The sequence below is a fragment of the Hylaeus anthracinus genome, unplaced genomic scaffold (assembly GCF_026225885.1).
Source record: "Hylaeus anthracinus isolate JK02 unplaced genomic scaffold, UHH_iyHylAnth1.0_haploid 11982, whole genome shotgun sequence".
Classification (NCBI taxonomy): domain Eukaryota; kingdom Metazoa; phylum Arthropoda; class Insecta; order Hymenoptera; family Colletidae; genus Hylaeus; species Hylaeus anthracinus.
Genome location: NW_026534330.1, coordinates 1,916,324 through 1,930,707, shown reverse-complemented (window position 1 = coordinate 1,930,707; position 14,384 = coordinate 1,916,324). Strand labels below are relative to the sequence as shown.

Below are 14,384 nucleotides of genomic sequence, written 5' to 3'. Positions count from 1 at the left end.
AGAGTTACAAATTGTTATGCCTTGTTTAAATATATATATATATATATATATATATTAATACGACCAAATATTTGTTATTATACAAAATCCCATCAATATATATATATATATATTTAAACAAGGCATAACAATTTGTAACTCTCTCATTCTCATAGGTATATAAGGATTTTCTAAAGAGGCATGAAGAATTCGTTTTTTAATAAAGCACAAATATTTCTGAATACAGCTAATTTTTTAATTTTAAATAGAAGTACACAAGTAAATGTGATAGATGATTGAGTGGAGTATTAAGTGGCCGTAAATCTTTACTTGATATAAATTTTTGATACCAATACTTTCATAATGAATGTTTGATGTGATTGGACGATATCGAGCAGAGATCAATACTGTTGCTTACACATCATTAATAAGGCATGAAATCTAATCAATACGATACAATTACACTGACAAGATTAATCTTTATATAATAAAGATATAATAAGCCTGTGAACTAGCATTTGAAAATAAGAATTACTGAGAAATATCCAATGGTTTCAAAACTTTCGTAGAAGTATCAATTGCATACCGATTCAATTTGTTTAAGCGTAAGCTAGACTAAGTGTACTAGTTGCAGAGAAAGGCAGTGTTTTAATCGATTTTGATAAAAATAAATACGATTAGATAACATTTATATCGATAATTTAGCGGGAAATACAAATTTTTAGTTTGGAGCACTCCCGGTGGTCCAAATTAAATTCTGATCGCACACAACTGCGTTCAGAATCGCTCAGATTTTAATTAAAAAAAGAACATTGATTTCTTTTTTTTTTTTTTTTTCATTTTTTGATGTTCCAAGCACGTCAAAGCAAAACGTCAGTAAACATCGATCGAAATAAGAAGCTTCAGCATCTCAGCAACGAAGAATTGAAACTGAAGAAGGTAATCTTGATTACGACTCTCGCTGTGAATCGTCGAGAAAGTTTGATGCGTCGATATATTGCCGTAGAAAAGGAACGGTCTTCCGGGAATGGAATCAAGGACAACCAGTTTATTTCTTTCCCATCGCGTTTGCTTCCGTTTCTGTGGATCTATCGTCGCCTAGACTTGTAGCGTACACGGTGTGATCTTCCTCGCTGTATAAGCACTGTCTGGGAAATCAAATTCCCTGTCGCTCGGGCGTCAGGTAGCGCGTGCGCTCAGAAAACGCGCGAACGTGGTTTTTTTACAAAAATTTGTACGTGACTGGCGACGGAACTGCTCACGTCTCCGAGAGATAAGCGCGGCGTCATCTTCCCAATTCTCCTCCTATCCAGCACAAGGTCGAAGTAGACTTGCTTGTTTATATAGGGTTTTCCAAAAGGGATTTTCAGATGTTTTTTTTTTTTTAAATAAAACACAATTGGTATGGAATATAGGGGACCTTTGCAACGTAACGCTTTGCTAACCGCACAGTTTTCGTAAGCTACACATAACAACATGGCTCAATCCATTCGATCCGGTTTATTTCTGTTTGAATTCTACTCGTTTCTTTTTTAGAAATTAATTCTCTTAAACTAGGGTTGGTTATAAATCAAAGACCGTAGCTGGATGAGAAGGGACAATTCTCTCTAACGCAAGTGATTGGGTCAAGGTGTGAGACTTCGTGTGGCAAGCCATTTTTCTCAATACGTTTTCGTTGAGTATCGCGTGACATTCCGGGCATTATGAATTGGTGCTCCATCCTGTTGCAAGTATTTTCTGTGCGGAAAAGTGGCCCAACATGAGAGATTCAACTTTGTCCTCTAACAAATTTTTGTATCTCTGCTCAGAACAGAGCTACGGCTTGTCCCAGATTCCAGAATCACCCTGTATAGATTAATACTTTTTTCGTGAATGCCAGAAATATTATTTAATGTATATTGTTTTAATACATGCATAAATAGTTTCGATATGATAAATAGTCCCAAGTATAAAATCCTTTTCAATCTGAATGGTGGTTCCTTTGAACCGAACTTCTTTGTCGTCGTCAAAAACAAAGATCGGCTACAGATTATGGGTACCTGGCTACTGGCAAGCCGACTTCTTCCAAGAAAATCTCGACTAATGAAGTCGAATTCCTTCTTTCCAGGAAGACCTTCGATCGGCCCACGTGCGTAGGAAAAGTTCCACTTGTTAATTTATTATCCGCAACAGTTCCACGTGCGTATAAACAGCGCAGGTCGCATAAATTAATTGACATCTCGAGTCACGGGAAGCGTAAAAAATCTGACACTCAAAATCGACGCTATCCTGACGCGTAGCTTTTCGCTGCGTGCCTAGCGCCGAAGAATTTTTCTCCTTTCGAATAAACTGGTTTCGAGCTATTACGGATTGTAGACATTTATTCATCAATTTATACGTGAATTAAATGAGAGATACAAACCTTTAGTATATAAATAATTTCATAATTACAGAAATCGTGGAATATAATAATAGTAATAGCTGTATCGTCACCCACTATTATTGGATAACAAAACACAGGATACATGATGACGCCCGAAAGGTCTATTAATATTTCATTTTGCATAAGTGAATACACCTTCTCGTTTTGTTTAATATATAGTTTTGTAATGTACAGTCATATTCTCTTGTATTATAAATAGATAAAATTCGCAATTTAACGATTACATTACGCGTAAGAAATTATACAAATCGTGGATACAATTCATTGATACGTTACCGATTCTCAAGTGCTATCTACCACTGATACTCGTGTCATTATGCATATTAAAAGTGACCTTGTGAAAAAAATAAAACAACTATCGAATAGAAGTCGATAATGATAAAGAAAATTGTGTAATAATTATTCAACGCTTACATAGAGGAAATGAATTCTTGTGCTTTATTGTTTAGCGCATTGTACGAGAAATCGCGTTATATGGAAACAGTGGTCGCAATATTTTCGGCACGTTTTACAACTTCGCGTTATAAAAACTTACGTTATACGCGAGTTTAATGTACTCGAAAATTCTGTATAATTCATAATCGACTGTTTACTGTTTTCATCACTGCTGCTTAAGAATCGTATACTTCCGCCTGCGAATTCCAATTGAGGCTTTATATTAGAATAAACGACCACGTATAATAAATTTTGATAAATTGGATAAATTTTGATAAACAAAACTATCTTATTGGGGATAAAAATATGTAAGGTTCTAGTTGAAAAAATGAATTTGTTTCACAGCGTTGGCCAGATTTTTCGGATTTGGAACCACAGTGCGGTGAAGACACCTTGCGCAGCATGGTCAAGTAACACAACCGCCGCTAGAAATAACCACCGAAGCGCGTGGACGACAATTATCGCTCAGGAAACGCATCTCATAATTTTCTCGTGGCGGTCATTACACGGAACCGAGCGCATTGGTCTTTTCCAGCACGCGGTTGTTCTCCGTCTCGATCGCAACCAGATATCGAAGATTGCTGCTCTGAGTTTTCCCAGACGGTTCACATCGCTTTACATCTTAATCCAGGGCCTGCGTATAATTCCATAGAGATATTGACGTGCTCTGTACTTTCTTCTGGAATCGTAAAAAAAAAAAGTAACAATTACTGTGTGTATCTTCCTTTGCACCAGCTTCTTCAACGAATTGAACAGGATGTAAACTTGATACTTAAATCAATATATATAGGACGAGGATTGACATTCGTAATCACAAAATAAAAGGATTTTCAAATAGGCGTTTTATTATTAAAAAAAAAAAATCTGTAAAATGCTAGTTACCGTGTTCGGAGTAAAAAGATTTAAAGAGTACGTCTTTCGCGTTTAACCGTAGTCGTGTATGCATTCATTTTAAATAAACGAATCGGCTTCATTTCATACAATTTATGTTTGGTCAAGAAACAAAATTCGTGTCCCTTTTGGAAATCCCTTTAGTTTAGTTATATAATTAATAGACCGCGGATGATTGCGCAAATTAATATATTCGCATATACAGAAAGAGAATTGAAACTTGAATGAAAGCAAGTCTTATCTTCTGAATGGTATTCGTTCGTTCCAAAAATTAATTTGTTGGACTTATTGATAAATAAAAAATACGAAAAAAACAAGACTGACTAACATATTTTAAATAAATTCCGATATTCTTATCTGTACCCAATCATTAGGTTGTACATCCAACAGTATTCAACGTAACGTTATTTTACATTTCTGGACAAAGAATACGTTGTCGTTCATTTCGATAAAGGACACATGTGTAACCATTATACTTTGCGTTTAACTTTGCAAGAGATGATTGCTCCAAACGTTAATAAATACTTAGTTTTCTGCGTAGCATTAGAATAAATTGAGATTACATTCAAATGTAAAAGACTGGCCATTTTTTACCTCATCTTTGAAATCGCCTTTGAAATGAGATTAAAGGTGAATTAATTAATTTTTCTATTTAGATATTGTTTCTCAGGATTTTTATTCTATTTTTGGACATGAGTACTCCCTTGAAATAAATATTCCCAAGCGAGACTTCTTTTATGCGGTCTTTCTCCATCGCATAAAAAAAAAAGAATATTTTCTTCAATATGATATGAAAAATCATTTGTCATAGCTATATATTTTAATTTAGACTGACGTTAATGATGTCGTTGTACTTGCATACTGTTGCTAAGTTCATCAAAAATCTTGTTTGTTTCTTCAAATTGAGCGTTGGAAGTAGATAACCGCATGCCACGTTTAATCGATTGCAGTAGATAGGCACTGTAATTAAAAACTCTACGAATAGATTCCCGGTTGATAAAGCGTTAACCAAGCAGAAGTCGGAGTCAACACGACAATGAAAAACCGGTGGAATAACTTTCACAAGTTGACGCGACCGTCAAACGGCCACGCGACTAGTCATCGACAAAGAATATTGTCTGACATATGCAACGATAATTCGTGATAAGCCATTCGGCGCAATTTATTATATCTTATCGCCCAGCAGGTGGAAATCCGTGATAGTTACAATGTTTAACTCGTGCACCCTATTGCAGTTTGAATCGGATCGCGTGAAATTAGGTCAATTGCAAAATCTTGTACTCGAAGTTCATCGTTGTACCGGCACGGGCTTCCCCTACATCCTTATCATTGACGTACTGTCGAACGATAATAATCGCCACCGATCAGTTTATCGAATCGTTCGTTTCCGTGCACGTGAACCATCGGCGTCGCGCGATACCGATGTAACGAAACACAACTCCATCGGTAGGTAGCAGTTGTAGCTTCCGCTTGCTTCGAGGCGGATCGCAATTAGGGACACGGAATTCCCGGTGACGATCCCGAGCATCGTTTCGAAGATCAACGTGGAAACCGCGTGGCCATCGAAGGAAGACGATGTCCTACGCCGATCGCGACTAGTCACTCGAATCGCGAATGGGAGAAAGTGATTTTCGAAGAGCAAGATAGTCGACGCTGAACCACGAGACACGGATAACTCTTATCAGCGTTATCTGCTATCTACGCGAACGATTGTCATCCGGGCCACGAAATACCTACGCTCGTCAATTACGCTCGGTTCAGTTGGAATAATTGTTATTCCTTTTACTCGGTTACGAAACATGCGTTCGCAGGTTTCGCGTCAGTATTGAAGAGCGTCTGTCACGGGGAACACGATATCGCTGCTTCGCTGCTTCAGAACGCGGAAAAATGTCCGGAATCGCGAATCCAGCATTCGAGGTATTCTATATTTAATATTTCGTGTCCGTGATTTCTTTCGATACCGTTCATTTAGCCACTCCTTGTGTCACGTTTTTTTTTTTTTTTTTTTTTTATTCGACAGTCTAACAGCGATACTTTCACTCGAACCTCGTTCCGTTGCCTTACGATCATTTTTTCCGTGACTAGATTGTACGCGATCGAACCTTCGGATGATATCGGTCAAAAATCAACCGATCGTTTTCGACAAAATGTCGCTATGTTTGCAGGACAGGGAGCTGATCACGTTAGAGACTGGTAATCGAATCGATGAGACGAAAGACAAGACGAGAGAGGTACGCAATTTGTTTAGAATTTTTTGCGTCTGCAGTTACAAAGGAATGTAATTGTTTCACGGTATCCGTAGCACTGTACGCGTTAGCGACAAGATATGTCATTGTCTCGTCGAGACGAGTAAATTCGATTTGAACGCGTTACGCGCTTCGATCTTAACCCTTTTAGCGCCGACCCAGTAAATTGAACCGAGAAATGCTGAGCTTAGCCGATGTACTTTGATAAAGTTTTGAAACAAACGTTAACAGAATTTAGTTTTAGATGATAATTACAAAACTTGAAAAGAAATATGTTAACGGCTTGTTAACCAGGCGTTTGAAGCAAAATTATTCCGTGAAGTCGACTACATTTCCGCAATCAAGCAAAAATATTCGAATTAACTTTGGCAAACTTTATTTACGTATGAACTCAAACATTTTCTCGGGTTTGGTATACAATATAGATTTTACTAATACCCTTCATTTATACGTGTACGCGTATAACGCGTGTATTATACGGTTGTAATTATTCTGAATTGTTTTTCACGTGTAAAGAAGCACTGAATTTATTAATTACACGGGTACGTGTGTAATTAACACACGTGTCTTCTGATATCCGTGCCTCGTAAACGTTTAAACCGGATACACGTGACACGTGGTTAACATAATGTAATGTCAACGACAGAAATATGATAAAATTCTAAATTACTAAATGCATCGGACCAGGTTACCAGGACTTCTTGTTTCCAAAGGTAAACGTTTGAACAACGACGATATCAACAACGATATCGGATTATGCGTGAGTCACTATGCATTCATGCTTGAAAATCACAAAACTTAACTCGTTAGGTGGATTTAATAGTTCGGAACACATTTATATTTTCACATTGACGTTACATTACGTTAAACCTAATTATAATACTATAAAATATGTCTCTACAGCGCGATGGGTGACATAGAATTAGTTCAATTGACTTATAATGTAAAATTAAATAATAAAAATAGTTTCTACTATTATATAATAATGAAAATAGAACACTACGCTGTGATATATGTACTTATAATAAATAACAGATCAATGTATTTTCAAAAAACATCGTTAAAACCCAATTTGTATACTCGCAGGAAAAATCACCTACCAAGTCCTACAACTATTTAGCAATTGGGTACGACACTCTGAATAATATACTGCTGGAGCACCCCAGGATTAGCAAATTACTGTTCCTAACTCTCTTGAACGTCGTGATATTGACCTACTTTGTTTTTGCCACTTTATATTGGAACAACTACAGTAGGTTAACGTAATTTCGTTAAGATTGCGTAGCCAGTGTAAAAGATACAATTAAAGGTACACGTTTCTTTCTACCAGACGCCGGGTACGGTTTCGATTGGTGTCACGGTTACGGAATGTTAATCCTACTGTACGTGTTTGGCTATGGCGGAGTTCTCTATAATTCTGTTATGAAACGCATCGTCAAAAAGGCATTCGCTCTATGTAAGCAGCCCTTTCAACAGTATGTCAACAAATTCCGATCAAGCAAGTAAGAACATTTATGGATTGTAACGTACGATCTTGGCGTATTTTAAACAGTGCTTCAATTAATATAAAGTGTTTTCCTCTCGTTGTTCTCAGACACTGCGCCGTCATTTGGCAATCGGCGATATATGTATGCATATTCGGTGCTATAATCGTCTTTCTAATTTTCGATACAGTCGACTCGAGGGAAAGACTGATAAGTGCCGGCGGTATCGTTATCTTGATTTGTTTCGGATGGATATTCTCCAAGCATCCCAGTCATGTAAGCGAATCTGAACCAGACTATTATTAAACGTTTCTTAAACTCGTTACAGCGATTATGAATTATATATGTTACGGTGAATGTGATAAATTCTGGAATATTTATCAAGTTCACCGGTGATCTTATTAATGGAGAATGTGATAAATGCACTTGAAGGGTCTCGGGAACTAATGTACTCTTGAAATCTGAAAACCGTCGCGAAACCGTACTTTCGATAGAAATAGTGGCAAAAAACACCGTTTTCAGCCATTTGTTCTGAAAATTTTGAAATTTTAGAATATTTCAACGCTTTTGAAATTTTGAAATTTTAGAATATTTCAACATTTTTGACATTTTGAAATTTTAGAATATTTCAACACTTTTGAAATTTTGAAATTTTAGAAAATTTCAATACTTTTTAAATTTTGAAATTTTAGAATATTTCAACACTTTTGAAATTTTTAAATTTTAGAATATTTCAACACTTTTGAAATTTTTAAATTTTAGTATATTTCAACACTTTTGAAATTTTGAAATTTTAGAATATTTCAACACTTGAAATTTTAGAATATTTCAACACTTTTGAAATTTTGAAATTTTAGAATATTTCAACGCTTTTGAAATTTTGAAATTTTAGAATATTTCAACATTTTTGAAATTTTGAAATTTTAGAATATTTCAACGCTTTTGAAATTTTGAAATTTTAGAATATTTCAACACTTTTGAAATTTTGAAATTTAACGTCCTTACAGCCGGACATTTACCACGAAACCGTCCAAATATTGCGAATATTACTTGCATGCATTTTGCTTTCGTGGGAACGTGTCCGTAAGAATCCTTTCGGTAACCCGCTAGCGTTGAGGGTTTGCCACCCAGCCAGTGACGTTTCCCCCTTGTGTAAATTCATGTAGATTCAATGGAGAACCGTTCTATGCGGACTGATTCTGCAATTTATCTTTGGTCTGCTGACGATTCGATGGGCCGTTGGACGAGCGATTTTGAAGTGTATCTCCGACAAAGTGGCAACGTTCCTCAACTTTGCCAAAACCGGTGGAGCCTTCATCTTTTCGCAGAACCTTGTCGACCAGGGAGTCTTCGCATTTGCTGTCAGTGGTTTGTTTTAATCTTTCGATTGATATTACGCGTAGAGGATGTTTCATAAAATATTTATATAAAAGTTATGTACTTCAAATAGAGAAATTATGTGGTATAAATAATTTTGTCGTAAGTGAAGTAGTTGGAAAGACTTGAAAAGCAAATTAAATTTTTTAAGTGAAATCTTATCTATTTTTATGAATAAGATAACGGTATTTGTTTAGATAAATTCATCGACCTATAAATTGTAGGCTATAATTCATGGTCATTTATCGTAAAATAAAGCTTTAAATTGAAATTTCAAGTCAGTAAGTTTAACGCAGCTCGCCAGTCGGTCAAACAAGGATAAAAGACAGAATGAAGGAAAGAAAGTGATCTATCCTTTTTTGACCAACTGGCTGACTGCGTTACTGATAAACATATGCTATTATCTAATGGATAAAAGTATATAAGGTTTCGCTTAAAAAAATTGATTTGTTTTTCAAGTCTTCGCCGTTACTTTACTTCAAGGATTGCTTCAAGGTAATCGGAGCTGCCTCTCTTAAACGTAAGGTTTACCTAACTTTTTTATATTATTTAATTTGGTGTGTAGAAATTACAGTTTTGACTTGGAGTCGCTGTATATTCGATTGACAGAGTTCGCGCTAGAAAAATAAGTATTCCGCTCCTAGTGCGCATTGCTTAGGCCAAGATTATTCAGTACTCGGAGAGTTGACCAATTTTTCATAGCAATCGACAGATAGTTCAGACACCAATCGTTGCACGTTGCTTTTCAGGTGTTGCCAGTAATTTTCTACTTTAGCTTCTTCATCCAAATTCTCTACTACCTGGGCATCATGCAGTCCATCATCTTGAATCTAGGCCGTGTTCTGCAGAAACTGTTGGGGACGACGATTTGCGAATCAGTAATTAGCGCTGCCAACATCTTTATCGGAATGGTAAGGAGATAAGAAACGTGACGATTATTCGAATACCATAAGTTTTCGCCTATTTCAGACAGAATCTCCATTACTCATCAAACCCTACTTGCACAAATTAACTACGTCGGAGTTGCACACTATCATGTGTTCGGGTTTTGGATCGGTATCAGGTTAGTAACGAGAAACTGCATGATTTATATTTTAATCGATTCTTTTCATCGGGAGGATTGAAGTTGTCTAGTTCTATTTAGGAACGGTGTTGGCTGCCTACATCGGGTTCGGTGCGAATCCTGCTCACTTGATAACGGCTTCGCTGATGGCGGCACCAGCATCCCTCTGTTTCTCCAAATTATTTTATCCCGAGACAGAGATATCTTCCATTTCGAGCGATGACATTAAACTGGAAAAATCGTGAGTCGTGTAGTAAGGGAACGGAGTTGTTACCCACTGTTCCCTTATATTACACTCCTCGATGAGACCGCCTCGAATACAAATTGATATCTATTAATTCGTTCAGAGATGACGCCAGTTTGATGGACGCCGCCAGCAAGGGTGCAGTGGCAGGGATTCCCCTAGTTTTGGGCATAATCGCCAATATCATCGCATTCGTGTCTTTCATCGCGTTGGTAAATGCGCTACTGTCTTGGATAGGCCTGCTGGTTGGTTTCGATGGATTGAGCTTTGAAGTAAGTGAGACAATAGGACGCTTCCATAAAGGGACGACTTATAGCAAGTCACAGAATTATTGGCATACGGAAGGAGTATCGTGGTGTGAAACACAACAGAAATAATCAAAGATTTTTCGATTTTCATATTTATAAATCATACTATTAATGTTCATTCTGGTAGCTTTATTAATTTCATAACATAAGTGCTATGTTTCTTAAGTGAAAAGTATAGAAAAATCTTGTATTACTTCTTTTATCTTTCATATGTCTATTCATTCCTGTGGGTACCAATATTTTTGTGAATCGACGTACTTGAAAATAGCCCGTCAAAATTGATCGTCATAAATACTGCTAGTCGTTTCATATTTTCTAGTTTATATTATCGAGGTTGTTCATGCCCTTAAGTTGGATAATGGGAGTACCCTGGGACAAGTGCGAGTATGTCGCGACTCTGATAGGTCTGAAGACTGTTGTCAACGAGTTCGTCGCCTACCAGAAGTTGGGGGAGTTCAAAAATCAAACGTTAATTTATGGTAGGACCGAGGCGATTGCTACATACGCAATCTGTGGTTTCGCGAATCCAGGTTCCATAGGAATCACGCTTGGCGTGTTATCTACGTTGGCACCGGAGAAAAAGGAAAATATCGCTAGCGCCGTCGTGAGGGCTTTCATAGCTGGCAGTGCAGTCTGTTTCCTTACGGCTAGCATCGCTGGTAAGATATTACTCGAGCACCAACTTTATCTTCGTGATCTGTTTTATCAACGAAGTGACGTTATTTTCAGGAATGTTAATGCCTGCAGAAGATATAATTGGTGCGACAATGGCATTAGATTTGACTCTTGCGAATGGCACGTGCAGCAGTTGTTAGTCGATTGAACGAGTAGCCATTACAAGATGATTCATTAGTTTGAAGACTGACGTTATGTATTCCTTCTGTGAAGTATTTTTGTATATAGACAGGGTTAGAGAGAAGACAAGCTCTTCGCTAATATCCATTAATATTATTATACAATATTATTTTATAATAAAAAGATTGAAAAGATAAATACACCCCGAATCATTGAGCAAACCGATTTTTCGAATTGCACGTACTAACTAAAAATAAATGACGAATACTATAATAGAAAGTACGGGATCCTAAACTAGTGCATTTTGTACATTTTCCTTACTTATAAATAAAAGTGAATATAATGTAAGTAACAGTATATCACAAAGCGTTGACAATGTTTTTTTCCTAATATGGTATTGTTGCTTATCACATTTCAAACACGGAATGTTTAAATTGTGTGCTCTTCCAAATAGCTCAAACAAGCAAGTGCAGCATTTTCATTCATTGATACCTAATTTTTATTTTATGGCAGAGTGTGAAGTTCGTGAATTTCATAAAGATTATGGGTACGGTTGAACACATCAGCTGTTACTTCTAACATTTTTGGTAAGACATCGACATTTCTTTGGACATCTGCTCCGCAAACCTAAAACAAATTTATTGAAATCCAAATTATATTATAATTGTTGCATAGAAATGCTTACCTTTTTAAATAAGAGCTCCCTAGTGGGCATCGTGTACATAGCAACCACCGCTGCTTTTCTAATCACCCATGGATGATGTTTGGCTAAAGTTTTATTGTATGCATCCTGGCAACAACTAGATGTCTTTTCGGTGTCCGAAAGGTCACATAGCCGTCTAAGAAATTCTCTTATAAAATCTGAAAATTCGATTGTTATGGGTAGCATAAAAATCTGTAGTTCTGCACAGACATACTTTAGCATAGCAAATTACCTAAACCTCTATGAAGTCTCAACAGGGTACGTGCTCCATTTGTGTAATCTCCATTGCCAAGAATATTATTCTCCTTCTCATATATTATCATAGACTTGACAGTAGTGTAATTCTGATTGTCTTTGCTTACCAACTCGATTAGTATCTCGATTTTTTGCTTTAAATCAGTAGATACAAAGCTAAACACACTGCCCATCAGTTGAAAAAATCTGTGCGTAAGGATGTAAATTATACTCTGCACAAATTAGGTATACAAAAAAATCCAGATGGTAGGAAATCTACTATGTCTTCAACAAGTATTTCCATAAGTACAATTCAAAACACAGAAAAACAAAGAATATCTAACTTAGAATCTATAAATTAGAATATATCAAAAATAGAAATTTATCTTTGATTAGAAGGAGATGTTAAAATATTGGAATTATCTGAACTTCTAACTTCTAGCTTCTTGCTGATTGAAGGTTATGTTCAACAAAGAAAACAATTGCTCTACTGTTTTCTTACTTGTACAGTTCATTGTAAGCATCCAAGTAGGCTTTGAGGTCAATATCATCGTCTTGTAAAAGAGCACGATCAAAATGATCATGGACTAGCCTCAAGTCAAAGAAATTCAATTCCAAACCCTCCGCCATGTCACCGTATCCAGTTGTATCCAGTACAGTGAGTACGAGTAGCGACTGACTTGCCACGAAGGTGCATACGTACTTATGTGTTTATTATTTCTTGCCATTTGAGGGGAATACGCTACGCTGGACGCAACCCATTCTTCTTCATTGCAAGTCCCATAGCGCGTGTATGAAACGCTGGGTAGTGATATTTAAACTGTATAATTAGGTTAAAAATTCAATCGATACATCATTACTTATTATATTTGTGTATATACATCTATCGGTCATGTATCAAAATTAATTTTTTTATTCTAACGATATTTTTGAGACTGATACATATATTGTCAATACTCGAGCAATTTGATATGAATGTACATATTTACGAGTCCCATGGAAAATGAGTAGTGCTGTCGGAAAGCTCGGAAAAGCGAAGCTCGGCTCGAATAATCAAGCCGAACCGAGTACTCGAGATGAGCGAGCCGTTTGGTTTAAAAGCGACCATTCTCGAGTTCGAACGATCAGTTTTTTCATATACGCAAGTTGGTCACTTGCACATGATGTCTCTTCAAACGGTATTCTCGAATTGGAAACGCTTATTCGAATATGAAATGTTTCGTATGTTTTGCATTAGATGGATAATGACCACACGAAACGTTATACTACAATAGTTTATTATTCGTAACATACATTGCATTCATATTTTGCTATATTGTATAAAAGCCCGACCTCACGTTCATATTACATTAATAAACCAGCCTTTTAAAACAATGAATGGGACGTATAATTGCTGCAGAGGAATAAACAGCACTATAATTGTTAATATATATCCTTTATTCAATTTATTGCAATCATATATATTCCATGTATAAGAGTATATAGGCAAGTTAATGAGTAATAATTTTTCACATATATTCACATTTTTTTGCTTTTCTCTGCATAGTTATATAATTTTTTATTGTAATTATCATAATGCAACTTGTAATTGTTGATTTGAAAAAAAATACCGAGAAATGTGGCGCCATCTCTCGGCGAACCGCCAAAGTTTGCCGTGAAACAGTTTCCACGTTGCTCCGCTAGATAGAGCCACATGTTTCGATATTTTTATTTATTTAAAAAATCAATTAGATGTTGAGATATAAAACAATCAGATGTTGAGATATAGTAATTACGATGTAAAATTATATGAATATGTAGGAAGATGTGAAAAATGAGAATATATTTGAAAAATTAGTTCGGTCGCCGCCGCTAGATGGCGATACCAGTTTGCTTCTTCGTTTGTTCTTTATTTAAAGTGCATGGGAATGAAGTCCCATACTGCACTACTATGTGCACATAATTTGCCGCTTTTACTTAGCTTTTTCGTAAATATTTTTTTACATTGGATCGCCGGTAACTTTGGATCGAATACCTAAAGAACTTTTAATTTGCATTTCCATCCGCGTTTACAAAATTAACGACCGCTTAATTCCTCCGCGTAATGCTAATGATTGCAAATGGCATTATGATTCTCCGTTGAATTCGCCAGTTAATATACCAAGGCGAAACACGCCATCGTTAAAGCTGCTAGTACTCGTCAAAGAAATTTGTTTTCGTCAAG

The 14,384-nt window shown here is 36.3% G+C and overlaps 2 protein-coding genes across 2 annotated transcripts; one reads left to right on the top strand and one right to left on the bottom strand.

The window, feature by feature from the left end:
* Positions 1–5,399: 5,399 nt before the first annotated feature.
* Positions 5,400–11,319, top strand: LOC128885879 (solute carrier family 28 member 3-like). The gene is made up of 12 exons (XM_054140196.1): positions 5,400–5,644; positions 5,893–5,958; positions 7,060–7,225; positions 7,304–7,475; positions 7,568–7,733; positions 8,624–8,818; positions 9,584–9,745; positions 9,804–9,897; positions 9,979–10,138; positions 10,245–10,413; positions 10,769–11,108; positions 11,179–11,319. Exons 1-12 carry the CDS (start codon positions 5,615–5,617, stop codon positions 11,262–11,264), a joined length of 1,806 nt encoding a protein of 601 aa, XP_053996171.1. The 5' UTR covers positions 5,400–5,614; the 3' UTR covers positions 11,265–11,319.
* A 58-nt stretch (positions 11,320–11,377) lies between these two features.
* LOC128885880 (ceramide-1-phosphate transfer protein) lies at positions 11,378–13,166 on the bottom strand. Its single transcript, XM_054140197.1, has 4 exons — positions 12,684–13,166; positions 12,180–12,388; positions 11,930–12,105; positions 11,378–11,871 (listed from the first exon to the last, which is right to left on the bottom strand). Exons 1-4 carry the CDS (start codon positions 12,809–12,811, stop codon positions 11,749–11,751), a joined length of 636 nt encoding a protein of 211 aa, XP_053996172.1. The 5' UTR covers positions 12,812–13,166; the 3' UTR covers positions 11,378–11,748.
* Positions 13,167–14,384: the final 1,218 nt, after the last annotated feature.